The sequence below is a fragment of the Mirounga angustirostris genome, unplaced genomic scaffold (assembly GCF_029215605.1).
Source record: "Mirounga angustirostris isolate CCGP_5_RB_7025 unplaced genomic scaffold, mMirAng1.0.hap1 SCAF_3, whole genome shotgun sequence".
Classification (NCBI taxonomy): domain Eukaryota; kingdom Metazoa; phylum Chordata; class Mammalia; order Carnivora; family Phocidae; genus Mirounga; species Mirounga angustirostris.
The window spans coordinates 194,773,080-194,798,885 of record NW_026991711.1 but is presented as its reverse complement, the minus strand read 5'-3'; the positions used below and the strand labels follow the sequence as shown (position 1 = coordinate 194,798,885).

The 25,806-nt window shown below is 43.6% G+C and overlaps 1 protein-coding gene across 9 annotated transcripts in view; it reads right to left on the bottom strand.

The window, feature by feature from the left end:
• The window catches only part of FARP2 (FERM, ARH/RhoGEF and pleckstrin domain protein 2), a 112,743-nt gene that overhangs the window by 75,017 nt on the left and 11,920 nt on the right, over positions 1-25,806 (bottom strand). For all 9 annotated transcript variants that reach the window (XR_010410380.1, XM_064587410.1, XM_064587413.1 and 6 more), the window contains one exon: positions 24,738-24,969. Coding sequence is in view for 8 of the 9 variants with exons in the window: in XM_064587410.1 (XP_064443480.1) it covers positions 24,738-24,941 (204 nt within the window). In the remaining variant the exon portion in view is untranslated. The remainder of the gene's footprint in view (positions 1-24,737; positions 24,970-25,806) is intronic.

Here is a 25,806-nt window from a genome sequence, read left to right as displayed (position 1 = left end):
AAAGGAGAGGTAAGAGGCATTGGTAGCAGAGTCCAATTTTGGGCCTGTCTGGCTTAGAGAAGCACAGGAGGCAGAACCAAGTAAGAAATCAGAAGTAAGCTGCAAGAAAGGCTACACTGTGAAACACCCTACTGCCAGCTACTACCACTGGCCGAGAAGAAGTAAAGGCAAAACTAACTCACACACAAACCTCAGGTCACTGGATAAATTTCAAATTTCAACTAGGTTATAACCAGCCACCCATACAAGACTTTCTGAAAATAGCCATCTAGGAACAACTTATCTTCCCCAAACATGGGTAGTCAAATTAGAAACAACACTGCAAATATTCAAAGATATTCAAGATAAAAGAAAAAAAAAAAGAAACAAATGTAAGATGAACACTCAAAAGAAAAATGTTGCCTCTTAGCAGATGACGCTGCGACCAAAATTTCATCATGAAATTCTTTAAAAAGTTAATAAGCAACTGCCTCTGTAAATCAAGAGCACAAAGCAGAAATGTAAGAGCTCTAGACAAGATAACATCTATCAGAGAAAAACAATCACCTGGGTGACAGTTCCTCTGCACCTGTTTTCTAGTTGTGTGACTTTGGGCAATATCTTAACTTGGGTCACTTGTCTTTATTATTGAGTTATAATTATAAATTCCTTCTCAGATATAGAATTTGCAAGTATTTTCTCCACTCTTTTAACTTTCTCAACACTACTATTTCTAGCACATTTTTTTTTTTAAATTTTAATGAAGTCCAATTTACCCATTTTTTCTCCCTTGTCATTTCTGGTTTTGGTATCATACCTAAGAAACAATGGTCTAGCCTGAGGTCGTGAAAATTTACTCCTAGGTTTTCCTCTAAGACTTTTATAGTTTTAGCTCAACATTTAGATCACTGATCCACTTTGACTTAGTTTTTGTGTGTGGTGTTAGGTAGGGTTCAGCTTCATTCTCATCCATTTGTAGAAGACTATTCATTCTCTGTGGAATTGGCTTACCACTGTTTTTATGGTATTTTTCTTGAACTGTAAGGACTTATTTTTTTTTTTTAAGATTTTATTTATTTGAGAGAGAGAGAATGAGAGACAGAGAGCATGAGAGGGAAGAGGGCAGAGGGAGAAGCAGACCCCTGCTGAGCAGGGAGCCCAATGTGGGACTCGATCCCGGGACTCCAGGATCATGACCTGAGCCGAAGGCAGTCGCTTAACCAACTGAGCCACCCAGGCGCCCTGTAAGGACTCATTTCTGGACTTTCAATTCTATTCCATTGATATCTATGTCTATATTTATGTCAATACCACTATGAATTTATTACTGTGGCATTATAGTAAGTTTTGAAGTGTGAGTCCATCTTCTTTTCCAAAATTATTTTAGACTATTCTAGGTCCGCTGCATTTCCATATAAGTTTTAAAATCAGCTTGTTAGTTTCTGCAAAAAACCCAGCTGGGATTTTGATGGGGATCACATTAAATCTGTAGATCAGTTGAGGAGTATTGCCATCTTAATAATAAGTCTTCTGATCCAAGAACATGGGATATCTTTCCACTTACTTAGATCTTAATTTCTTGCAACGGCTTTCAGTGTACAATTTTTATAAAAGTTAATAGTTTTCCTGGAGCTTAGAACATTTCTGTTTGGAATTCTGATGAATGGTCTCTCATGATCATTGGAATCTGGGCTGTCCTGAACAGGGTATGAGGAAGTGGAGCAATGAAATGCAAAGTAAACCTGGACTTTCACAGCTGTGCTTTAGTTTTAATTTTTACTGCCTTTTGCTAGAAACACGAGAAACAGTTGCTAATAAGCATTTATTATATTTTGGTAAACACCATCCTAAAATAGAAGTGAATGATATACGGTCTCTAAGCCAAATCTTTGCCTATAAACTTTAAGTATTTATTGAAGAAAAAAAATCTCAGTGTCTTCTGATATTTGGTTCTGGTGTTTAAAATTTTTCTTTAAAGATCATGTTTTCTTTTTTTCTAGAAAGTAATGAGGATGTGTCCACAAGCATCGCCTCTGGGGAATGAAGCAGGAGTCGCCATGAGACGTACCAGTTCCTTTCACTGTACCTTCGTAGAACATTTGAGTGGTTCTGTAAGGCTTCTGTACTACTTACAAAATAAAAACCAAAGATAATGTTTTTCATAAATACAGAGATTTATTGAATTTGTTTTTAGTAGCATGTAGGGTTTTTTCCCTAATTAATGGATCTTCTCAGAGAAAACATGAAATTTGGTTCTATCTCATGTAAGTACTTCTACTAGACAGGCCAAATGTAAATGCAGAATGGAATGGAGATTCAAGTATTTTTAGGACTTTACATATATTACCGTGTTTAGTTTTTAGGAAAAATTGCAACGTAAAAACCAGCAAATATTTTTGTAGCTGGATTCAACATAAATACTCTACAACTGTAATTTAAGTTTTAAAACATAGGAAAATGGATGGACAATGCAAAATGGAAGATAAACAAATCAGTGGACTGTATTTTTTTTTCTTTTTTATTAACAAAAATGTATTATTGGTTTCAGGGGTACAGGTCTGTGATTCAAGTGTCTTACACAGTTCACAGTGCTCACCATAGCACATACCCTCCCCAATGTCCATCACCCAGCCCTCCCATCCCTCCCACCCCCGTCCACTCCAGCAATCCTCAGTTTGTTTCCTGAGATTAAGAGTCTCTTATGGTTTGTCTCCCTCTCTGGTGTTGTCTGGTTTCACGTTTTCCTCCCTTTCCCTATGATCCTCTGCCTTGTTTCTTTTCTTCTTCTTCTTTTTTGGATTAACATATAATGTATTATTTGTTTCAGGGGTACAGGTCTGTGATTCATCAGTCTTACACAATTCACAGCGCTCACCATAGCAACACCCTCCCCAGTGTCCATCACCCAGCCACCCCATCCCTCCCAACCCCCTCCACTCCAGCAACCCTCAGTTTGTTTCCTGAAATTAAGAGTCTCTTATGGTTTGCTTCTCTCTCTAGTTTCATTTTTCTCTCCCTTCCCCTATGATCCTCTGTCTTGTTTCTCAAACTTCTCATATCAGTGAGATCATATAAAAATTGTCTTTCTCTGACTGACTTATTTCGCTTAGCATAATACCCTCTAGTTCCATCCATGTCGTTGCAAATGGCAAGATTTCATTTCTTGATGGCTGCATAATATTCCATTGTATATATATACCACACCTTCTTTATCCATTCATCTGTTGATGGACATCTAGGCTCTTTCCATAGTTGGGCTATTGTGGACACTGCTGCTATAAACATTGGGATGCACGTGCCCCTTCGCATCACTACATTTGTATCTCTGGGGTAAATACCCAGTAGTGCAATTGCTGGGTCACAGGGTAGTTCTATTCTCAACTTTTTGAGGAACCTCTATACTGTTTTCCAGAGTGGCTGCACCAGCTTGCATTCCCACCAACAGTGTAGGAGGGTTCCCCCTTCTCCACATCCTCGCCAACATCTGTCATTTCCTGAGCTAAGGTTAATTTTAGCCATTCTGACTGGTGTGAGGTGGTATCTCATTGAGGTTTTGATTTGGATTTCCCTGATGCCGAGTGCTGTGGAGCACTTTTTCATGTGTCTATTGGCCATTTGGATGTCTTCTTTGCAGAAATGCTTTTCATGTCTTCTGCCCATTTCCTGATTGGATTACCTGTTCTTTGGGTGTTAAATTTGATAAGTTCTTTATAGATTTTGGATACTAGCCCTTTATCTGATATGTCATTTGCAAATATCTTCTCCCATTCTGTCTTTTGGTTTTGTTGACTGTTTCCTTCGCTGTGCAAAAGCTTTTTATCTTGATGAAGTCCCAACAGTTTATTTTTGCCCTTACTTCCCTTGCCTTTGACAATGTTTCTAGGAAGAAGTTGCTGCAGCTGAGGTCGAAGAGGTTGCTGTCTGTGTTCTCCTCAAGGATTTTGATGGATTCCTGTCTCACATTTAGGTCTTTCATCCATTTTGAGTCTATTTTTGTGTGTGGTGTAAGGAAATGGTCCAGTTTCATTCTTCTCCATGTGGCTGTCCAGTTTTCCCAACACCATTTACTGAAGAGACTTTATTTTCATTGGATATTCTTTCCTGTTTTGTTGAAGACTAGTTGACCATAGAGTTGAGGGTCCATTTCTGGGCTCTCTATTCTGTTCCACTGATCTATGTGTCTGTTTTGTGCCTGTACCATACTGTCTTGATGATGACAGCTTTGTAATAGAGCTTGAAGTCCGGAATCGTGATGCCAGCAGCTTTGCTTTTCTTTTTCAACATTCCTCTGGCTATTCAGGGTCTTTTCTGGTTCCATACAAATTTTAAGATTATTTATTCCATTTCTTTGAAAAAAGTTGATGGTGTTTTGATAGGGATTGAATTAAATGTGTAGACTGCTCTAGGTAGCAAAGACATTTTCACAATATTTGTTCTTCCATGGAACGTTTTTCCATTTCTTTGCGTCTTCCTCAATTTCTTTCATGAGTATTCTATAGTTTTCTGAGTACAGATACTTTGCCTCTTTGGTTAGATTTAGTCCTTTGTATCTTATGGTTTTGGGTGCAATTGTAAATGGGATTGACTCCTTAATTTCTCTTTCTTCTGTCTTGTTGTTGGTGTATAGAAATGCAACTGATTTCTGTGCATTGATTTTATATCCTGCCACTTTACTGAATTCCTATATGAGTTCTAGCAGTTTTGGGGTGGAGTCTTTGGGATTTTCCACATAAAGTATCATATCATCTGCAAAGAGTGAGAGTTTGACTTCTTCTTTGCCGATTCAGATGCCTTTTATTTCTTTTTGTTGTCGTATTGCTGAGGCTAGGACTTCTAGTACTATGTTGAACAGCAGTGGTGATAGTGGACATCCCTGCCACGTTCCTGACCTTAGGGGAAAAGCTCTCAGTTTGTCCCCATTGAGAATGATATTCGCTGTGGGTTTTTCATAGATGGCTTTTATGATACTTAGGTACATACCCACTATCCCTACACTGTGAAGAGTTCTTATTTTTTTTTTTCTAGATTTTATTTATTTATTTGACAGAGAGACACAGCGAGAGAGGGAACACAAGCAGGGGGAGTGGGAGAGAGAGAGCAGGCTTCCCGCCGAGCAGGGAGCCCGATGCGGGGCTCGATCCCAGGACCCTGGGACCATGACCTGAGCCGAAGGCAGACGCTTAAGGCCTGAGCCACCCAGGTGCCCCACTGTGAAGAGTTTTAATCAAGAAAGGATGCTGTACTTTGTCAAATGCTTTTTCTGCATCTACTGAGAGTATCATATGGTTCTTGTTCTTTCTTTTAAAAAATGTATTGTATCACATTGATTGATTTGCGGATGTTGAACCAGTCTTGCAGCCCAGGAATGAATCCCACTTGGTCGTGATGAATAAGCCTTTTAATGTACTTCTGGATCCTACTGGCTAGTATTTTGGTGAAAATTCTTGCATCCATGTTCATCAGGGATATTGGTCTGTAATTCCCTTTTTTGATGGGGCCTTTGTCTAGTTTTAGGATCAAGGTAATGCTGACCTCATAAAACGAGTTTGGAAGTTTGCCTTCCATTTCTCTTTTTTGGAACAGTTTCAGAAGAACAGGTATTAATTCTTTAAATGTTTGGTAGAATTCCCCTGGGAAGCCATCAGACCCCAGGCTCTTGTTTGCTGGGAGATTTTTGATGACTGCTTCAATTTCCTTAGTGGTTATAGGTCTGTTCAGGTTTTCTATTTCTTCCTGGTTCAGTTTTGGTAGTTGATACATCTCTAGGAATGCATCCATTTCCTCCAGATTATTTAATTTGCTGGCACAGAGTTGCTCATAATATGTTCTTGTAATTGTTTGTATTTCTTTGGTGTTGGTTGTGATCTCTCCTCTTTCATTCATGATTTTATTTATTTGGCTCATTTTTCTTTTTGATAAGTCTGGCCAGGGGTTTATCAATCTTGTTAATTCTTTCAAAGAACCAGCTCCTAGTTTCGTTGATCTGTTCTACTGTCCTTTGGTTTCTACTTCATTGATTTCTGCTCCGATCTTTATTATTTCTCTTCTCCTGCTGGGTTTAGGCTTTATTTGTTGTTCTTTCTCCAGCTCCTTTAGGTGTAGGGTTACGTTGTGTATTTGAGACCTCTCTTGTTTCTTGAGAAAGGCTTGTATTGCTATACACTTTCCTCTTAAGACTGCCTTTGCTGCATCCCAAAGATTTTGAACAGTTTTGTTTTCATTTTCATTGGTTTCCATGAGTTTTTTAAATTAATCTTCTTTAATTTCCTGGTTGACCCATTCGTTCTTTATAGGATGATCTTTAGCCTCCATGTATTTGAGTTCTTTCCGACTTTCCTCTTGTGATTGAGTTCTAGTTTCAAAGCACTGTGGTCCGAAAATATGCAGGGAATGATCCCAATCTTTTGGTACTGGTTGAGACCTGATTTGTGACCCAGGATGTGATCTATTCTGGAGAATGTCCCATGTGCACTAGAGAAGAATGTATATTCTGGTGCTTTGGGATGGAATGTTCTGAATATATCTGTGAAGTCCATCTGGTCCCGTGTGTCATTTAAAGCCTTTATTTCCTTGTTGATCTTTTGCTTAGATGATCTGTCCATTTCAGTGAGGGGAGTGTATGTTAAAGTTCCCTACTATTATTGTATTGTCAATGTGTTTCTTTGATTTTGTTATTAATTGGCTTATGTAACTGTCTGCTCCCATGTTAGGGGCATAGATATTTAAAATTGTTAGATCTTCTTGTTGGATAGACCCTTTAAGTATGATATAGTGTTCTTCCTCATCTCTTATTAGAGTCTTTGGTTTAAAATCTAATTAGTCTGATATAAGGATTGCCACCCCAGCTTTCTTTTGATGTCCATAGCATGGTAAATGGTTTTCCACCCCCTCACTTTAAATCTGAAGGTGTCTTTGGGTCTAAAATGAGTCTTTTGCAGACAGCATATCGATGGGTCTTGTGTTTTTATCCAATCTGATACCCTGTGTCTTTTGATTGGGGCATTTAGCTCATTTACATTCAGGGTAACTATTGAAAGATACGAATTTAGTGCCACTGTATTGCCTGTAAGGTGACTGTTACTGTATATTGTCTCTGTTCCTTTCTCGTCTATGTTACTTTTAGGCTCTTTTTGCTTAGAGGACCCCTTTCAATATTTCTTGTAGAGATGGTTTCGTGTTTCCAAATTCCTTTAGTTTTTGTTTGTCCTGGAAGCTTTTTATCTCTCCTTCTATTTTCAACTACAGCCTTGCTGGATATAATATTCTTGGCTGCATATTTTTCTCATTTAGCGCCCTGAATATATCATGCCAGTCTTTTTTGGCCTGTCAGGTCTCTGTGGATAGGTATGCTGCCAGTCTAATGTTTCTACCGTTGTAGGTTACAGACCTCTTGTCCCGAGCTGCTTTCAGGATTTTCTCTTTGTCTCTGAGACTTGTAAGTTTTACTATTATATGTCGGGGTACTGACCTATTTTTATTGATTTTGAGGGGGGATTCTCTGTGCCTCCTGGATTTTTTTTTCAAAGATTTTTTATTTATTTATTTGAGAGAGAATGAGAGAGAGCACATGAGAGGGGAGAGGGTCAGAGGGAGAAGCAGACTCCCTGCTGAGCAGGGAGCCCGATGCGGGACTCGATCCAGGGACTCCAGGATCATGACTGAGCCCAAGGCAATCGCTTAACCAACTGAGCCAACCAGGCGCCCTGCCTCCTGGATTTTGATGCCTGTTTCCTTCCCCAAATTAGGGAAATTCTCTGCTATAATTTGCTCCAATATACCTTCTGCCCCTCTCTCTCTTTTTTCTTCTTCTGGGATCCCAATTATTCTAATACTGTTTCATCTTATGGTATCACTTATCTCTCAAATTCTCCCCTCGTGATCCAGTAGTTGTTTATCTTTTCTTCAGCTTCTTTATTCTCCATCATTTGGTCTTCTATATCACTAATTCTCTCCTCTGCCTTATTTATCCTAGCAGTTAGAGCCTCCATTTTTGATTGCACCTCAATTAATAGCCTTTTTGAATTTAACTTGGTTAGATTTTAGTTCTTTTATTTCTTCAGAAAGGGATTCTCCACTATCTTCTATGTTTTTTTCAAGCCCAGCTAGTATCTTTATAATCGTCATTCTGAACTCTAGTTCCGACATCTTACTAATGTCCGTATTGATTAGGTCCCTGGCAGTCGGTACTGCCTCTTGTTTTTTTTTTTTTAAAGATTTTATTACTTTATTTGACAGAGAGAGACAGACAGCGAGAGAGGGAACACAAGCAGGGAGAGTGGGAGAGGGAGAAGCAGGCTTCCCGCGGAGCAAAGGGCCTGATGCGGGGCTTGATCCCAGGACCCTGGAATCATGACCTGAGCCAAAGGCAGACGCTTAACGACTGAGCCACCCAGGCACCCCTCTTGTTTTTCTGAGGTGAGTTTTTCCGTTTTGTCATTTTGTCCAGAGAGGAACAGATGAATGAGAGAACAAAATGCTAAAAGGGTAACAACGACCCAGAAAAACATATACTAAACAAATCAGAAGAGACCCAAAACCGGGAGGAAAAGAAAAAAAAAAAAAAAAGAATATGATCACATTGGTGAATAGAACAGAGCCATACAGTAGATTCTGGGTGTATTTTGGTCTGTTAGAAGAAACTGCTTCCCAAAATTTTAAGGAAAGAAAAACATATATACAAAAATAAGGGTAAATACGATGAAGGGATGGAATATGACTGTAAAGATGAAAATTAAAAAAAGATTTTAAAAAAGGAATTGATAAGATGTTGGTTGAAAAAGGAAAGAAGAAAAATTCAAAAGAAAAAAAGAAAAAGAATAAAGAAAAAAAATTAACTTTGAAAGACTGAAAGAGTCATGAGAAAAAAAGCCATGAATTCTATGTGCTGTATTCCCCTAGCGCTAGACTTTTGCAGTTCTCATTGATCAGTAAACTTGGTCTTGGCTGGATGTTCTTGCTGATCTTCTGGGGGAGGGGCCTGTTGCAGTGATTCTCAAATGTCTTTGCCCTAGGCGGAATTGCCCCACCCTTGCCAGGGACCAGGCTAAGTAAAACGCTCAGTAACTTTTTTTTTTTTTTAAAGATTTTATTTATTTTTTGACAGAGAGAGACAACGAGAGAGGGAACACAAGCAGGGAGAGTGGGAGAGGGAGAAGCAGGCTTCCCACTGAGCAGAGAGCCCAATGCAGGGCTCGATCCCAGGACTCTGGGACCATGACCTGAGCCAAGGCAGACGCTTAACGACTGAACCACCCATGCTCAGTAACTTTTGTTCCCTGAAAACTTTTCGTACAGCTTTAGAGGATGAGAGTGAAAATGGCGGTCTCCCAATCTCTGGCCCTGGAGGAGCCAAGAGCTCGGGGCCCCACTCCTCAGTGAGCCCTCAGAGAAAAGCACTCAGTCACTCCTTGTCTCGCTGGTCTCTGGCTGTACTCCGTGCTCATCCGGCCTGTGACCAAGCGTTTCTATCTCTGGCACATGACCCCATTTGGAGTCTCCAAACCCAGCAGATTCCTGCGGTGCACTCCCGTGCCGCTCCTTCCCTGAGTCTCCCTGGATCTGCCGCCTGTTGGGTCCCTGCTTGAAGAGCAGTGATCTGACTGTGCCGCGGATCACGGTTTATGGCGACCCTGAGCTGAGAGCCCACTCCTTGGCTTCGTCTTTGCAGCTGGCTTCCCCGCTCCGATACCTGGGAGCTCTGCCACACTCAGACACCCCCCTTGTCTTTCTTTGACCCCAAGGGTCCTGAGACCACACTGTCCCAGCGAGGGTTCCGTCCCCCCACTTAGCCACTGGAGCAACGTCCCTCAGCAGAGCAGACTTCTAAAAGTTCTGATTTTGTGCTCCGCTGCTCTATCACTTGCCAGTAGCCGGCTGATGGAGGCTCCCTCCCCACTGCGGTCTATCTTCCCGTATATCACCTCGGATTCACTTCTCCGCACGTCCTACCTTGCAGAAAGTGGTCACTTTTCTGTTCATAGAATTGCTGCTATTCTTTTCTTCGATCTCCTGTTGAATTTGTAGGTTTTCAGAATGGTGTGCTATCTAGCTGAATTCCTGGGACCAGATGAAATTTAGAGGTCTCCTACTCCTCTGCCATCTTGCTCCAGTGGACTATATTTTAATTACAATTTTATTGTACTTGGGAATTTGCAATTATTTTTTTTTAAGACTTTATTTATTTGACAGAGAGAGACATAGTGAGAGAGGGAATACAAGCAGGGGGAGAGGGAGAGGGAGAAGTGGGCTTCCTGCAGAGCAGGGAGCCGGATGGGGGGCTCGATCCCAGGACCCTGGGATCATGACCTGAGCCGAAGGCAGACGCTTAACGACTGAGCCACCTGGGTGCCCCGGGAGAAGAGAGAATCTTAAGCAGACTCTGCACTGAGTGCAGAGCCTGATGTGGGTCAACTTCATGACCCTGAAATCACGACATTAGCAGAAACCAAGAGGCAGACGCTTAACCGACTGTGCCACCCAGGCTCCTCTCCTCTGTACTCTTTTATATTGACTGAATTTTTTACTGTGAACATGTATTAATTTTATAATTAAAAAAAACACATACAAAAACTTCCTAGGGCAGAAAATGCAAAACAAAAAAAAACCCAGAAAACAACATAAAACACTATTATTTTATAAATCAAATTGACTTGAATAATTAAAAATAATAGCATTAATTTCTAAACTGCAGAAAATTTACAGCAATACAAAACTCTGTTTTTCCAGAACTTTATGAAACAATTTTCCAAAACAAGTTTGCCCTCCTCTAGTGCTCTTAGTTCTCTCCACATTTGATTCCACCAAATAAGAAAAAAAATCGACCCATTGTAAAACCTGTGTTCTCAGCAAGTTTGTCTTGCAAGGCATTTATTTTTATTCTTTATGTTAACATACTAAAAAGTAATTTTATATGATGTTACTACTTCTATATAATTTATGATTTCATTTCATAATACAATTTGCATTCATTTAGGTCATATTTTTATTATTTTGCATGGTTTTAAAGATGTTAAGACTGATATAAATTAAAGCCAGAAGCAAGCAGCCCCCCAGAGCTGAATGTCCTTGATTTACATAAGCTTGATTTAAAAGAGCTCACTATGTATTTTTGACATGTATGTTCCAACATATTTTCCAGGAGGATAGCAATGTCTAGAGCCTTAAAGTCATTCTGAATTGTCTTAACAAAAATTAGTTTAATAGGAAAATACCTGGTTTTTCTTCAGCTACAAAATTCGGACTTTACCATTTTCAAATATCAACACATGCACATAAAAAGAAAAAAAAGGAAAAAAGCATACTGTCACATATTAGTAAAGACCAAACAAATCCAAAAAGTATAATTATGAAGATATCTTCGAAGAAACAACATGAATATTTAAATACGGAATAGTAAGAATGTATTTTTCATAATCAGGAACATGAGACTTTAGGGAAAAAAAGATATTTTAGACTAATCAACAAACTTATTTTACAGAAGGCTACACTGAAGCTTTAGAGAAAGTTATTAGTCACAGGCAGGTGTTTAAGACTATGGATTAAGGAAGAAAAAACTTTTTTTTTTTCACAGTCATCAGAAAAACCCCTTAAATAAGGGCTGAGATCCTCTCTGCCACTGTGGCAAAATGAAGCTGTGTTATATATACCATAAAATTATACACATAAAAGCATAAGATGTGTGCATAAGAACATTCCAGAGCATTCCAATAACAGCAGTTTGGAAGCACCAACAGATGTTTTCATGTTTCTCTTTAACGACTAGTCAAAGTCTCTAAAAATGAAAGCCCATAATTACTGCCACCCAGGAGCAAGGGCTGAGGATAGTTTAAGAAAGCTGCCTCCTTGGCCAACAGCATGACACTTGTGATACTCACACTTCAGCATGAACCAGTATGAACAGAATCACAGCAACACAGAAGGGCAACGCTAGCACCTTCCGGAAGGTTAGCAGGAATAGCCACCCCTGCCCTCGTCCATGAGAACGCAGGCCACTCAAGGACACGGCAAGGACCCTCCACTTAGACGCGATGATCTCCTCAGACTCCTTGCATCCCCAAACAGCTCCTGACCTACCTCCCAAAGCAGCTCTCCTCACGAGTCCCCATCTCAGACCCAAGCTGGCATCACCTTGGCTCTCTGGTTTCTGAGCCCACATCTTCTGCACAGCAAATCCTATAGGCTCCAGCTCCAAAATACTTCCAGGACGAAACTGACTGTTAGCACTCTCCTGTTCCTCCTCTCCACACCACATCTTGGGTCAGGCCCTGACCGGGCTCTGATCCAGTCATCAGACCCTTGGTACATTTCCGCCTGCACCTCAAGGTCCCTCATGTGCTGTTTCCAACCACCCTGAGAAGAGGTCCACGCCCCACCCCCCTCCCTGTTTTCTCTCTCTCCTGAGCACTGAGCATTCTGTGTTTTACCTTGCTTACTGCCAAGCTCCCACTGCAGAATTAGCGCTAAGAAGGCTGAGCTCACTGTCCATCCTGCTCACCTCTGCACTTCCAGCTTCTGAAATGGTGCCTGGCAGATGCTCAGTAAGCACTGGCTCAACAAATGCTACCACTGAGAGCCACTGGGTCAGTGAGCACAGCTCAAACCACAGTGACAGCCCATTCCTGGGCATCAAATCTTTAAGTGTCATTTCCATAAATTTTCTGTCCTTTTCGTCACTGTAACTGTCACTTTGTGAAGTCTCCAGCATTCCCTCTTATTTCCACCCTTTTTTCCTCCCACTTCAAACACAATTTATTTGCTATTTCCCGCTTAACTTCCCATTTTTTTTGAAAACTTCAAATACAATGTAGAAATCTTTGTGAGTCATGTATCTGATAAGGGGTTAATATCTAGACTGTATTCTTAAAACTCAACAACAAACCTCCAAACAACCCTATTTAAAAATGGGCAGAGGACCTGAACAGACATTTCTCGAAAGAAGATCTACAAATGGCCAAAAGACACATGAACAGATGTTTGACAACACTGATCATAGGCAAATGCAAACAAGAACCACAAGGAGATACCACCTCATACCCATTAGCATGGATGCTATCAAAATAACAGCAAACAAGTGTTGGAGAGGATGTGGAAAATCCAGCACCGTTGTGCACTGTTGGTAAGAATGCAATATAGTGCACCCACTGTGGAAAACAGTCTGGGGAGTCCTCAAAAGTTAAACACAGAATCGCCACATGATCCAGCAAGCCCACTTCTGGGCACACACCCAAAGAAAGAGGAAGCAGGGTCTTCATGAGATAACTGCACCCCAGTGTTCAGAGCACCGTTATCCCCAAGAGCTAAAGTGTTCACTGACAGATGAATGGATGAGCGAGATGTGGTCCATGCACACAATGGAAGATGACTCAGCCTGAAAAAGGAAGCGAATTCGGACACCTGTTTCAGCATGGCTGAACCCTGAGGACATCATGCTCTGCAATTAAGCCAGTCACCAGGAGACAAATAGCGTAGGATTCCACTTACATGGGACACGGAGAGTCGTCAGATTCATAGGGACAGAAAGCAGAATTGTGGGCGCCAGGGGCTGGAGAGTCAGTGTTTCATGGGGACAGTTTTAGTCTGACAAGAGAAAACAGCTACGGAGAGGATGCAACAGTGTGTGTGTATTTAATGCCCCTGAACTGTGTGTGTAAAGGTGGCTAAGAGGCTGCATTTCCTGTCATGCATATTTTACCACAGTGGAAAAAGAACAAAAAATGATGTAGATCAAATACCAGAAAAAACCTCCCTAAACCCACACACAAAAAAGATAAAGTCATCTGATGAAATTGTGTAAAAAGCATAAGCTCTTGGCTATTAAACTGGAGATTTTATTAACAGTTATTATATGAACTGCTGATGAAGGGGAGGAATGAGCAGGGGCGCACACCACTGGCGGGGGGGGGTATGCCCCCATCTGGGGAGAGCCATTTCACCACACAAATCACAGCCCTCAAAACCGCACAACACCCTCAGACACAGAACCGCCACGTCTACATATTTATTTAAAGGAAATAATCAAGAATGTGTATAAAGAGCTATTACAGAGAAATTGAAAACAGAAAAGTATGTAGCCATTAAAAACTTCTGAAAGATGGGGCGCCTGGGTGGCTCAGTCGTTAAGCGTCTGCCTTCGGCTCAGGTCATGGTCCCAGGGTCCTGGGATTGAGCCCCGCATCGGGCTCCCTGCTCCGCGGGAAGCCTGCTTCTCCCTCTCCCACTCCCCCTGCTTGTGTTCCCTCTCTCACCGCCTCTCTCTGTCAAATAAATAAATAAAATCTTTAAAAAAAAAAACAAAAAAAACTTCTGAAAGAGTAATTACATAGAAAATATTCATAATGTGTTAAGTTTAAAAATAGACTATAAAAAATACATGTAAGTCTGATTCCAATTTTATTTAATATATGCAGCAGGTAAAAGGCAAAAGAAGGGTTTTCAGAAAAATGTGAATGGCTGTTCCCTCTGGGTAGCTGTCCTTGGTTGTGGGCCATTTAAGTTTTTCTGTTTTTCTACAACGAGTATGTACTATTTGTATAATGGAAATTAAATTACTCTGCAGGTCAATTCCATCTAAAACCTTAAGTGTCAGCAACCCCAAGTGACATCCTGGTTGGTCTTCCAGGTCCCATGCAGCGAGCAGCAGAGTGGAGCCCCGGGGCTCTGTGCACGTGTGAGGGAGGGGCCTCACCAGGGCACAGCTTCCCTGCGGACGCTGACATGCTGTCCATGTAAGTGCTGTCCTGCGAATGCATCACTGTGAGAGAATAATAAAACATGTACAAAACACTCTATAGAAATGAAAACGCAGGGGCACCTGGCTGGCTCCACTGGAAGAGTGTGTGGCTCTTGATCTCGGGGTCATGAGTTCGAGGCCCATACTGGGCACAGAGATTACTAAAAGAAATAAATAAACTTAAAAAAAAAAACAACAACAACTGGAAAAGCAGAATATGCTCTTTGAAGAAAGAGAGATAACTGTAATTCCACAGTTAATTTTCTGGAGAATCTTGGTTACTTTCTATATCTGCGAGAGATCGATAACCTATAATTAGCTTTCTTCATACTGAAAATGTGGGGATGGTGTGACCCAGAAATGCTCCATAGAGATGAAGCTCAGATGGGGCTATGAAGAAGAGGATTTGTCTGTCTTTGTTCAATGATGAATGAATGAATGAATGAATGAATGAATGAAGGGGCAGGACCAGGAAAAAATGGCGTCAACAAATGTTTGGGAGCACTGGTGGGGAGGGCAGAAATTCCAGAGCGCACCAACTCTTCTCAAAGCCACAGGCCCTGGTCCTGCCCGAATCACCTGAGGACCTGCTCAACCGCACAGCACGTCTTACAGGCACCCTGTGACCCGAATCTGGAGCCAGGGGTGGAAGGCCCCCAGAGGCTGGAGCAGCAGGAAGAAGGGCAGACTGTGACGCCCAGCTGGTGGCAGCAATCAGTCGGGCTCCCCACAGGGCCGGCACAGGCAGCAGCGCCCACAGAAGAGCGAGGTCAAGAGAGGAGAAAGGCCACAGAGAACCAGGAGATGGCTGGACAAGGGGAGAGGGGCAAATACAGCGGGGAGGGCGCTGTGTGGAAGGAGGGAATGCCAAGGGGTGTAACCAGTCGGCGGAGCAATCCTGCATGACGTGGGCAGGGCTAGGATGGGCGCATCTCACAACCACAGAGTCCATGCTAGGAACACACCCTAGAGAAACCCACACGTCTGCCCACAATGACACATACAGCCTCAGTGTTCACCAGTGGAACGGGGATGAATTCTAGTATATTCGGAAAGCAGTGGAACAAGCCGGGGCTCCAAGGACCAGGGTGTGTGTGTGTGTCTGTGTGTGTCTGTGTGTGTCTCTGTGTGTGTCTGTGTGTGTGTCTCTGTGTGTGTGTGTGTGTGTGTGTGTGTGCTGGGCAATTGAGGAAAGGCCCACAGAGGACGACTTTGCGCCTTTCCGGCCTCTAGGAACTGCCCTCACCTGCAACCCACATGGCCCCAGCAGGAGGAAACATGCACCATGTTATCCCACAGTTCCAAATGGGACACCTGATCCAAGCTGTTCCCAGACTTGGAACAGGACACTTCCACATGCCATCAAGCAGCTAAGGGTTGAGATTTAAAAACTTGGTCCTAACTTGTCCCATGTGGTGATTCTTCAGCGATAGAGGGAAGGAAACCAGCTGCAGAAAGGGGGGGTAAGCATGCTGGACCTGGGGGACCCAAAGAAGAGCTCAGCAGGCAAGCACCACCCTCGAGTGGGCCACCTACTCGTGGGGAGTTGAGCCAAAAATGCAGGCATCTAAAATTTTGGGGAAGAGATGAAAAGAACTGAAGGGGAGCCATGGTTCAAAGGCCAAGTCAGCAAATCAGATAAAAGTTCAGCTCCCTGGCCTCCTTGGAACAAACCACAGCAGAACCAAATTCCTTCAGGTGAGAAATGGGAGTATCGCTGGGTTAAGTACAGGACACAGAGTTTCTGGAGACAGTACGGGGACTCAGAGCTCACCTGGGAGCTCACTCCATCCCTGCATTCCCATTTCCTGCTGGGGTTGCTGAGAATAGGTGATAAAGCCTCCAGGTGCCAGAACTCAGGGGCCCAAAAAGTGGCATTCCAAGTCAAGATAACCCATGTCCATGACCCTCCGCTGAGACCCCGAAAGAGCTCCATTACACGACTGTGGTGATGGGGCTCTCGCCAGTACAAAGGTCAGGAGGAAGACAGTTCCCCTTTCTTTTCCATCTACTGGTCTAGCTTCCTTGCCAGTCCTGATCACGTCTGAGAGACTGTGTACGCTGACCTCATGCTGCGTGAACCATGGGGTCGGCTGCAGGAGCGGCACTGGGAGCTCTGAAGCCACAACTCAGTCACTGAGAATAAGAATGCCCACGTCCCCGCCCAGTACCGCCCCGCCACATTCCTGGGCATCAGGGTCAAAGAAACAGATCAACTTTCTCAGACAAAATAACAAGGCTCGACAGCTAGGACAGAGTCATATAATCGCTGTACATACTAGAAATACATAAGAGCTTTTGTATAAAGCCTATATTATCCCCAAATTCAGATGCTGAATTACTAACTTTTCTTCTGAGATCAGACCAAAATAAGTTCTAAGGCGGTTTATTTGCCATATTTAGGATGTTCATGTGGGAGCAATGACAAACATCTGGCTATGATACTTTCTGGAATTTTGACTATTTCTTCCTGGCCAGAAGGAAAACATTAAGTTTTTACTAGAATAGCAACTAGCATGGAACTTCATGACTGAGACTTTGTCCTCACACTTGCCACATATTTAACTAAAGCTTTTCCAATTCTCAAAAAAAAAAAAAAAGCAATCCTATTCCCCAAATTTTAAGTATGATAAAGAGGGGAATGTGAGCAAACAGTTAAATGAATAATCAAGAAAACCCTCATATTCGTTAGAACTCACTCCCCACTTATCAGCAAAGGCACAGGACGTTCACTTCCATGGGTGAGGTCTCACACACCCAAACTATATCCCAGATTACTTTTAATCTAAAATACTAAATATCACCTTTTCCACATTATTAGCTTCCAGATAACAGAAAAGCTAAAATTCACATTAGTTCCTAAACCTGGTGGTGAGTAACCAATGACTATGGGTGTGTATCTGTTCTAGAAATCTTGCCCTGAAGTCTAAGAGAGGGCCTCTCCCTCCACTGCACCAGGAATAACGTTTACAGGCCTTCCACACAGAGTGGCGTGGAGGGAAAGCATTTCTATCCCGTGACTCTGCACACAGAACAAGACGAGCTGACACACGGCTTCCAGATGGTTTCTTTTACGGTTCAGAAAAAAAAGACTTTCTAGAGCTGTGGCCAGATTTCTATTTTCAAAACCACAAAATTCATTTAATCAACTGAAAATAAGTCAAGACTTTACTAGATCAAAAAACTGGCCACTGACTGACCCACGGGTAGCTAAAACTCCCATCAATAAATGTCAAATGTCACTTAAAATGAGACACAACCGAAGCTGAGGCAGACGGCTCCCCGGACTCCACCGTGCAGGCCTCTCTCCCTCCCTCGCATCAGCAGATAAATACCCTCCCACACAAAAAGTATTCTAATTTCATTAGTCATCAACATAAAGAACCACAAAGTGTATGTCACCCAACTATCTTACAAAGTCCTGGTAAGTCTAAGTTGGTGGCAGCAAATGACTTATATGGACAAGGGGAATCAAAGATACTGGTAGCTGTTACTTACAAATGAGATAAATAACTGATTGAAAAATACAGTGTCAATGAAAGTTCCTCGTTCTATAAATTTACATGAAGACTCTAAAGGAAGTTTTAAGCTTCTGCTCTTGGCCAGCTCCATCTCAGGCGCGCCGTGGCCAGCCCTCAGCTGCGCTTTCTCGGCGGCCCTCACTACCCTGAGATGTAGGAAGGTCTGTCCCACGGGTGTACCTGGGCTCTGTGAGGGGTTCACTTCATAACTACTCACAACCTCCCCAAGGAACCAGCCTGCAGGTAACTGTTTAATGGTACAATTCTTATATTTTTGGTTCAAAACCTTCCCTTCTTTAGCCATTAAAAATACCTTAGAATTTCACCTCAAACCATAATGAACTCCCACGTCATGCCTGCTAGGATGAGTAGAATTAGAAAGCCAGATAATTCAAATGTAGGTGAGAACATGGACAGAACGAAGCCCTTACCTAACACCGCTGGTGGGATGTGCAGCCAGCCACTCTGGAAAACAGTCTGGCAGTTCCTCAAATAACTGAGCAGTTACCACTTGACCCAGCAATTCCACTCCTCGGAATACACTCAAGAGCAACAGACACATGTCCACACAAACACCGGAATGTGAATGTTTACAGCAGTACTGTTCTTAAGAGCCACAGGTGGAGTGCCTGTCAGCTGAGGAACAGATAAACAAAATGTGGCCTACCCATACACCGGAGTATTATTTGGGCACAAAAAAGAAAGCAGTCCTGATGCATTCTACAACATGGATCAACCTCTGAAACAGGATGCTCAGTGAAAAGACCATGTATAACCCACTCATACGCAATGTCCAGAGCAGTGCAACCTAGAGAGGCAGAAAGTACGTTACTGTTTGCTTACAGCTAAAGGGATGGGGGAAGGGAAGTGACAGCTAAAGGCTGTGAGGTTTTTTTTTTTTCTTTTTTAGAGAGGAAGGGGGAGAGAGTGAGCGAGAGGGAGCACGCACGCTTTTGGGGGGGGGGCGGTGGGCAGAGGGAGAGGGAGAAAGAGAATTTTAAGCAGGCTCCATGCCCAGTGGGGAGCCTGACACAGGGCTTGACCTCACGACTCTGAAATCAAGGGCTGCATGCTCAGGATGCCTGGGTGACTCAGTCAGTTAAGTGTCTGACTTTTTTTTTTAAATTATTTGTTTTTAATTTTTATTCTACTATTTTTAAAATATTTTATTTATTCATTTGACACACACAGAGAGAGAGAGCACAAACGGGGGAGCCGGACAGGGAGAAGTAGGCTCCCCACTGAGCAGGGAGCCCGATGCGGGACTCGATCCCAGGACCCTGAGACCATGACCTGAGCCGAAGGCAGATGCTTAACTGACTGAGCCACCCAGAAGCCCCCAGTTTCATTCTTTTGCATGTTGCTGTCCATCTCTGGGAGATGGGCGATAGAAATAAAACTGGGGACTTGCAGCTCACCTTTCTGAAGCAAGTATAATGAGGATGGCCAAGGCTGTCTTACTTGTTGAAGACCAACACGAAACAACACACTGCACGGAAAGAGGCATGAACACCAACAGGGAGGTCTTCAGGCTGAGCTGCTCTGTATTTTCACTGAAGCAAAATACAAGCATTTCAAAAACAACTGCATATCAAATTCGTCCCTGAGTTAAGAAGGCCCTTTCAATAGCAACTAGGGATTCCACACAATGCCAGTGATCTGTAAGTATCTGTATGCAGAAGTCGGTGCCTTCCAAGGTTGTATCAGTGTGTTAACCCAGCAAGGTCACAGACACTGCTGCCCAAGACTTAAGTAAAAAACAAACCAAGTGAGCAATCAGATGGGTGTAGATGCCCAAACCCCCAAACAAACAAAACCACACACTTGAATCTGAGGTCGGAAAACTCTGCTACAGAGGGAAAAATTCAAAACACTCTTGAAGAAAGGATGTTAACCCAACCTACTTTTTATTTCCTTTATTTGACACATATTTACAAAGCAAGACACTATTCCAAACACCGATGGTTCTGCAGTGCATCAAATAAAGTCTCATCTCCTGGAACCTGCCTTCTAGGAGGAGAGAGACCACAGACGAGCTCTGGGACAGGGAGTGTCTTCACCAAGACTTGCCTTCTGTGCTGCCAACAGAGGCCCAGACTGCGGTCTCAGTGTTCTGTATGCCTACCGCCCCGTACCTCGAGTGTGCACCATCCCACAACAGCCAACACCACCAGACCACAACCTGTGTCTTTTAGCTCAAATATAAAGGGTGGAGGGTGGTGGAGCCGGCGTCACCAGTTAGACCCCAAGACCTGACCTTTACTGCCCATCTGCTTGTACCCAATGACCTTCATCCCACATTCTTCCTGAAGCTCTTCTTTCCAGCTGCTCTCTTAACTCAGGCAGAGACCCGACACGTAAAGTATTCGGTGATGGACACTGAAACTGCTCCCCCCACCCCCAGGCAGTAACAACTGCTCGGACCACCTGGACCAGTGGGAGCTCAACCCGCGACTCACGGACTCACGCCTGTGCAGATGGACCAGGGAGCGGCCCACAGTTGCCCTGACCTCATTATGATACTAAGGCCTCTGCCCAAGGAGGAGCACAAGCCTCTCCTTAAGGCACATGTGTGACTTTATGCCCGCCTCTACATACGATGACAAAGCTCCCCTGAGTATTCATCCGAACCCTAAATAAAAGGAATCCATCCATCCTTGCTCGGGAGTCCTGGCTTTGGAAGTTATTCCCTGTGATCTCCTTATTGGCTGCAAATAAAGTTCTCTTTGTGCGACAGCTTACCTGGTGCAGCTTCTCTGTGTGACTCACTGAGAAGTGAACTCAGGTCTGTTCAGTTACCAGAGGTCAGGGGACAAGTGGTGGTGGATCACTGAGGGGTCCCCAGGGGCAACCAGCCTCCATCTCTGGATCTTTCACATCTTTGGAGCCATGACTTACGGGACACACTGGAGAGAAAGGATCAGGGCAAACCTACCTTCTTGGGCCAGCCTCTCGTGGAGGGCTATGGGGGAAGCACATCCCCCGGAGAAGGCCAGGTGGCTTGCTTCGGGGCAGGCCCCACAAAGCATGTCGCCTGGCAAAGAAGACTAGCCCACTGACACGAGACACTAGAGCTGCACAGAGACAGTCATCTTTCCAGGGACGACATTCCCCGTCCATTGGCAGCAGCTGTTGTGGTAGACTGTGAAAAATGGCCATAAATTGGGGCGCCTGGGTGGCTCAGTTGGTTAAGCGACTGCCTTCGGCTCAGGTCATGATCCTGGAGTCCCGGGATCGAGTCCCGCATCGGGCTCCCTGCTCGGCGGGGAGTCTGCTTCTCCCTCTGGCCCTCCCCCTCTCATGTGCTCTCTCTCTCTCATTCTCTCTCTCTCTCTCAAATAAATAAATAAAATCTTAAAAAATAAATAAATAAATAAATTAATTAATTAAAAAATGGCCACAAATTGCCTGGCACTCCTCCATCAAGGTAGCTCTATTGCTCCCCAGTCTCAGAATTGGGGCTTGCCTGCTGGCTTGCTTGGATCAGTTAAACATGGTGGGAGCTATAATGCATGAATCCCAAGCCTACAGGTATATCACAACTTCCACTCTTGAGAACATTTCCATCACCATGCAAATAAGGCCAACTAGCTCCCTGGAGGGCGATATTCCAAATGGAAAGAGGTTCCAGTTGGGGGTGCCAGACATGGAAGACATGCCACCCTAGACCACTAGCCCCTCTAGGCCAGCCCAGACCAGAAGACCCTCCCAAGCCAATCAAACATGCATTCAAAATTTGTTGTTTTAAGTTACTAGGTTTTGGAGTGGTTACTTAGCAAAACCAACTGATATAATTTTAGAAGACAGGGTACTTGGAAGCTGAATACAAATAACTTACAAAAATATACTGAATTGTAACTCTTCCTAAAAGGTATGCCATGGGTGGCTAACACAATTCAAAAAGTAGCCCACCCAACTCACGGTATGTGGCAGCAATGTGATTCTTTAATTTCTGACTCTGCCAGGCTTATCAAAATATCCCACCTGCATGGAAAGGAGTATGATGGTTAAATCTGATTAACAGAAGCAACTATACGGGCCAAGAGCAGGCCACCCCAGATGGGCCACTGTGGCATGAACATTATTTTGAGTTAAAGGCAATCAAAACCCAGCAGATTCAGGAAAAGCTCTTTACTGCCCCCTTAACTGCCTGCCCATACCAGGAAGAGAGCTATTAACAAACTCCTTTTCACCTGAGACACTTCTCTACAAGACAGGCAGCCCCTCTTCCCAGACCTCTCCTCCCCCCTCCCTGCTAATGGTCCCTCTCCCCTTTGTGTCCCAGACCCAACCCCTCTCCTGTGCTCCTATAAGCATCACATTGCCCAACCATGTTTGGAATTTCCTTATCTGTGCATTCCCTGTACCCTACGAAGTTTGATTCTTAGTCCAGCTAGAAGGAGCTGGGAGGGCCAAGGAGATTCTTCCTCCCCGACACAACAATCTCAACTTTGAGAAGCTCTAAGTATGTTGAAACCTTTACAAAATGCCACTTCTGAGTTCCTGATGTATAAAGTGACCCAGACACTTAGTAATATAATAATGTGTATCTTGGAGAAGGGTTATGTCTTATTTATGACTCAACAATAAATGTATGCTTTCTTCTTGTGTTAGTTGATAAAGACCATTAAGCAGGACAAAAAAAGAGGCTTTGAAAAAAAGCTTTGAATAGTTCAGTTCTTCCCATTCTTTTCTCCTCTCCCATCCCTCCTTTCTTTTAAAAATTTTGAAACTTTTTTGAGCCTAGACCGTAGTGGGTGTATTTATCAAAGGATGGGTACATGGTGGAAACTCTTGCGAGCATTTGGCTGGAGGATATCTGGGAGCCCAACTAACCTCCCAGATCTTTAACCCATTTCCTGCAGGTGACTTATCAAAGAGTACCAAGCAGAGCGAGGAAATGCTGCCAAAGAGAGCCAACAGCCAACCACCAGTTCTCCAGGGTTCAAAGGTTGCCTGTTTTGGACTACATTCCTGGCAGAGGCTGCCTCTGGCAACACAGGAATGACTTGGGAAGTTGGAACAGATAGGTCCTACCAGTTTTAATTACTACTGCCCTGATGAAATGGTATGTGATTTCCTCCTCAAATAAGACCTTAAAAGAAGCATTCAGGATCCCTTGAGTTCAGATACTATGAATCTATGCACTAGATACTTGCAATCAAATACTCAAGCAAGAGAGGCAAGAGAGGCTGGTGTGCCCAGGGCCCGAGGCAAGAGGACTGGAGGACAGCCCTGACTTCCAGCACCCTCCTCCACGATCCCCTGGGTCACTACCTCGCCCCCCACCTTACCTTTTCCCATGCAATGTATTTTGCAATTAGGCATCACCAGAGCCTAGAGGTTTCCTTTAGGCTCCTCACAGCCTGGCCCCTACTTCAATAATCTCATTTTCTGTGTAGCACCCTGACTTCTTGACAGATATCGTGAGCACAAATAAACCTCCTGCTAAAGTTTAAATTCATTCTCTTGTCCTTCCTTTTGTGACATTAAGAGCAGAAAAAACTTCTAAAGCTATTACTTTAAACCAATATGAAAATATTAGAAAAGAGAACATATTTATGCATTACATATAAAATAAATAAGTAATTTTTAAAAATCACACTCATTCTAATGCCATTTAGAAAACCAGTGTTTTCTAAAGTAATATGTAGGTCTAAGAAATATTATTTAAATATATATACACTTACATACAGTTACACAGTTTTGTTAATATTCAATGGTTTTTACCAACATTACCAGTGCAATCTACTAGGGAATTTTCAAAATAAAAATGTTATCACTGCTGATAAACAAATCCTACACTAATACTATGCAGTACTGCCTGCACGGTGAGTGCTCGGTCCTCTCCACAGCCACCCTGAGAAAGGGGGCTGTGATCACCCCCATGTTTCAGATGAGGAGCTAACCCACCGGGAGGCTAACTGCCCCCCTGCACCCGGGCAGAATGGGGCAGAGGCCGTCTGGGTCTGGCTTGTGCTCTATAGCATTCAGCCAGCCTTTCAGAAGAAGAACGGAAAGGCCATGTTGTATCAGAATTTTATTTTAATTTCTTAAAAATACTTATTTTTTTTAAAGATTTATTTTCTTTTAGAGAGAGTGAGAGAGAGAGAGAGAATGAGCGCACGTGTGCACACACACATGAGCATGGCTGGGGGAGGAACAGAGGGAGAGAGGCAGACTCCCCACTGAGCAGAGAGCCCGACCCCGGGCTTAATCTTACGACCCTGAGATCATGACCTAAGCCGAAATCAAGAGCTGGACGCTTAGCCAACTGAGCACCCAGGTGCCCCCATATCAGAATTTTAAAGGAGAGACAGGAGAATACCACTTTCCAAAATAAAAGGAGAAACCCAGATCCACTGTTTGCAAGGATCTTAGTGTTACCAAAGTCACTCTTGGTCAGCTTGATAAATAGGCAAAGTCTGATCAGCAACATGGAATGTGGTGCATAATACCTGACTTTTAGAAAGCACAAGAAATATTCTTCCAAACATTATACTTCTTACCTCAATGTCAAATATTTCCATAGTGTTGTCCAGCAGCTTCACTCGGATGTGAAGGTGCTTCTCCTGCATTCTGGCTGACGTCCGTGCTGCTCCTGCCGAGAGAGTCTGCCCAGGCTCGAGGGTGCTCACCCCTGTTGGGGTCTGGGTGCCCAAGCGTGTCCCTGGAGTCTGCAGGACTCTGTATGTTCCTTCTATCTCCCCCATTCTTCACCAGCTAAGAATGAAGATTCCTCTAAAACAAAAAAAGAACCCCAAAGAGTGATCAATAGTTATTTAGGGGGCACCTGGGTGGCTCAGTCATTAAGCGTCTGCCTTCGGCTCAGGTCATGATCCCAGGGTCCTGGGATCGAGCCCCACATCGGGCTCCCTGCTCCGTGGGAAGCCTGCTTCTCCCTCTGCCACTCCCCCTGCTTGTGTTCCCTCTCTCGCTGTCTCTCTCTCTGTCAAATAAATAAATAAAATCTTAAAAAAAAAATAGATATTAAAACAATGTAAAAAAAATTATCAGGTGCACAGGAATTCTCTGCTCTATTTCTGCAACTTCTAGAGAGTCTTATTAAATTACATCAGAACAGAGTTAAGACTACCTTCCACTCATACATAGATTGGTGGAGCATAAAATACCAGGCACTGTTCCGAAAGACAGTATTTCCTGGTGCTTCTGCGAGCCAGGCAGTGTGTCACCTCATTGAACTCACAAAACCTCATCCAACAGTGGCCTGTCCCTTTGTCTGGCTGCCTAGAGTCCCCTGGCACAGCCTACCTCCACCGGCCCAGAGAGTCAATGTGCTGACCACACACTGTTAAGTGCTTGATGGTACATTTCAGCAAAGAGGAGCAGGTCCCACACACACCAGGCAGCACACGGCTGTGGTGGGGGGCGGGGGGCGAAAGCCAAGAACAGCAGGTGAGTACAGCCAGGCCGCTCTTGGCCAGCTCTGCACTCCCTGGTGTTTGAAGTAGGGTCTTACCAGGCTGGACAGGTGCTGTCAGAGTGACACGAGGACCACACACCTGGTGTGAGGAGCACCTGCCCCAGGCCAGGCCCTTCCCAGCACCCCTTACCTGT